The sequence below is a fragment of the Sordaria macrospora genome, chromosome 5 (genome assembly GCF_033870435.1).
Source record: "Sordaria macrospora chromosome 5, complete sequence".
Lineage (NCBI taxonomy): Eukaryota > Fungi > Ascomycota > Sordariomycetes > Sordariales > Sordariaceae > Sordaria > Sordaria macrospora.
The window spans coordinates 1417651-1421061 of record NC_089375.1 but is presented as its reverse complement, the minus strand read 5'-3'; the positions used below and the strand labels follow the sequence as shown (position 1 = coordinate 1421061).

General features: G+C 46.6%; 1 protein-coding gene across 1 annotated transcript; it reads left to right on the top strand.

Annotated features, from left to right (window-relative positions):
- Positions 1-908: 908 nt before the first annotated feature.
- SMAC4_09892 (uncharacterized protein) lies at positions 909-1666 on the top strand (the record flags this gene model as incomplete). The annotated part of the gene is made up of 2 exons (XM_066091025.1): positions 909-1109; positions 1200-1666. The coding sequence occupies 2 exons, from the start codon at positions 909-911 to the stop codon at positions 1650-1652; spliced, it is 654 nt and encodes a 217-aa protein (XP_065947136.1). The 3' UTR covers positions 1653-1666.
- Between the last annotated feature and the right edge of the window lie 1745 nt (positions 1667-3411).

The window sequence follows — 3411 nt, the reverse complement described above, 5'->3', positions numbered from 1 at the left end:
GCCCGGTGAACAGTACCATCCTCGGCGCCCCTTTATTTTCCTCGAGTAGTAGGTATTGTCGAAGAGCTCGGCTTCGAGAGCTACCGGCGTTGTCATAGACGGAGGTCAACTCTCCAGAATCCATCCGCCGAAGGTCGAAATGGTTGGTTAAGCCATTGATAGCTCTAAGGCACCCAAAGGCATCAAAGAAGGGTAGTTCTTGGCTTGGCCGCTAACAACCGACTAATAGCAGGTGCCAAGAAAAAATAATTTGGGGGAGAGTTGTGCCCACCCAGGAAGGAACAAGACTTGCGGAGTCTTACAAGGAAAATACTGGTGGCCGGGAATGATGGCGGACATCGATAGATACGTCAACAACTGTTGGACCTGCCGCTCTTTTAAGGTTCCGCGAGACAAGACACCCGGCAAGCTACACCCGATTCCGCTGGCGAAAGACTGTCGCGCTTGGCAATCTATATGCGTTGACTTCAAATCAATGCCCTTAGATAAGCTAGGTTTCAACAACGTTCTGATAATGGTAGACCGTTTCTCGAAGATGGTGTAGACGTGTCCCTGCAAGGATACTACCACTGCGAAGGATATGGCCTTCCTATATTACCAAGGCCCCTTTCGCGTCTTTGGCCCCCCCAAAGAAGTGATCAGTGACAATGGACCGCAGTTCATATCAGACTTCATCCAGGAATTGTCCTCCATATGGGGAACTGAATAGAAGCTGAGTTCGCGAGGGCATTTTCAAGCGGCTGGCCAGGCGGAGATTGTGTTACGTGGATCAGAGGCTTAGCTCATATGTCAATCACAATCAAGACAACTGGTCAGGAGCTTTGCCCCCGCTCGATACAGTACAGGCCTCATGGCCGCATGACAGCTTGGGCGGACTTTCCCCCCATGAAGTGGTATTTGGCTTCCCAATGCCCGCGCCATTCGACTGGTCCCTGGGGACAAATCTGGAAGACCTCCCTACCACTCGCGAGAAGTTGGCGAGGGGTCAGGCCCAGGAGATGGCCAAGACATTGCATAACTTTCAGGAGTCCGCCAGACCAGCTATTGCGAAGGCCCAAGAACGCCAGACCGTCCAGGCTAACCGGGGACGGCGCGAGCCAGACTTTGGAGTGGGCGACAGGGTGTTCATCATCAAGAAGGGATGGCCGACGGACCGGCCGAGTGACAAACTAGATTATCCGCAAACCCGAATCCCATAGCACATCAAGGCTATGAAGGGATACTCGTACGAGTTGGACTTTCCCGACACCTGGCGAGGCGCCCGAGTCTATCACGCCAGGCGGCTGAGGAAGGACCCAAACAACCCTTTACCTGGGCAGGCGAACGAGAATCCGACAAGCGAGATGGTAGGTGGGCGGGAGGAATGGGAGGTCGCCCGTATCCTCATCTCTAAGCTCTTGTATGGACGTCTTCATTACCAGTGGAATGGAAGGGTTGGGACCCAGACCCAAAGTGGTGGCCAGCGGGCGACTTCAACTCGCCCATGCGAATCAGAAAGTTCCACCGCGAAAATCCCAATAAACCGGGACCTCCAGTGCGACTGGAAATTTGGGAGAAGAACTGGTTGGAGGATAGGGAACAAGTCGATCATGCCGATGATGACAAGCCGGTCCAGCAGGGAAAGTCATTTGTGCGCAGGTCTGGCAGACTAGTGAAGAAGGGTTGAGAGGATGAGGGAAATTTCCGTAGCAGCGTGGGGGTAACAGACCACAAACTGCGTTCAATTTCACCCCAAGGGTGATTGTCCTCTGCCTGGAAAGCGGCCGCGGATTCGAACCCAGCTCGAGTCATTATTTTTGTACAATAGTTCTTGTTTTCTATTTTTTGACGGCTTTGGGGCTAAGCCTTTCATTGGAAGGGGGGTAATATCATGGCACTCGCGTTGTGGCTGGCTGCATCTAAGGCGGCTTTTGGGCGGTCAGCCTGGGCAGAACTCGCGCACCTTATTTTAAGGCGCACCTCCTCTTTTCTACTCTTGAGTTTTATTGATTTTTATTCACATCGACTTCTGTTGGCCCAGCCCTGCCTATTCCCAGAATTGTGTTGTCACAAATAGGAGGTTGTAGAATTTTGCAAGGATGCGATTCCGTAATTCTTTGTTAATTATAACGACTTTATACTTAAACCCTTTTTATAACAACGTATAAATTAATTATAAATACTGTTAATTCAATAGTTAGGTAGCTGCTACGCTTTTTAATTCCATTCATAATAATTGCGAAAGTGGTCGCTAAATAATGAACAGCTTCTTTGGTTTCCTCCGCTTTAAGTAATATATTCTTCGGACATTAATTTAATATAAGATCCAATACCCAGCGCTACTATATGTTACGAACCATGAGCAAGGAACACGGGCCAACCAAGCCACCGGTACATAACAGCCACATAAAGGCTGGGCAGTGTAACCATGAAAAGGAAGGAAGGCTCATGAAGGTAAGCCAGGCTCATAGAGACGAGCCAGGCTCAAGAAGATGAGCCAGCCCATAGGCGGTGAGTCAGCGCTAAGGGATTCACGTCTACGTGGACATCCGGAAACTAATATCTCGCAGAGGGCGAGCAAGTATAGAGGGACAACGGGAGAACTCAGATTATCAGATAGTTCGACAGTAGTCAATAGATCATTACATTGAGACCAGTACGCAAGCATACTTGTTGTGAATCCTTTGGCTTCACCGAACCACTCTGATAGTTACTACCATCAGCTATCTGATTTCGGCAGATCAGACTGCCGTTCGTCACGCTATATTAGAATCTATGTTCGTAAAGGATCAAATAGGTTTTTATTATCATTAACAAGGGTTTCCCTAGAATTATAAGGAATTCGAATTTAAGAACAATGTAAGGGTAAACGATCAATTTGTAACTGTAGGTATTCATTCCAGAATAAATAAACCGTGCAACTACCGCCCCTTCTATTTTTACGAAACGTCTTTTGATGACATTTTTGAATATAAAGATTATGGAACTTTGTTCAGTTTTGAACTATATTATAACAAATTACAATATAGTATTAGCAGCTTTCATGAAGGAATATGTAGCAATGATATTCATTATGCACGGCGTCGACACGGCGTGGTTGCAATAGAGAAGCGGAAGGGTTTTCATCCAGCTACGATACGGTTTTCCCCACCGACTAAGAATGGAAGCAGTACCGCATACTCACTGGGTAGACTATGTACATAGTTTAGCATAACAAGACAATATGTATATACATATAGTAATTTATATATCACAATTTCTTCCCCCTCTTCGTTCTTTTTGTTATGAATAATCTCCTCTTTTAGAATTACATCATGCATTTAGAACAGTGGGTTTACTGACTCTGTTTTAAATTTACTTTTATAGAGGATTCGTAATTCTTTACAACTATGAGGTATTTTGAATCTAAATAAACCTTTTTCTGTACCCACA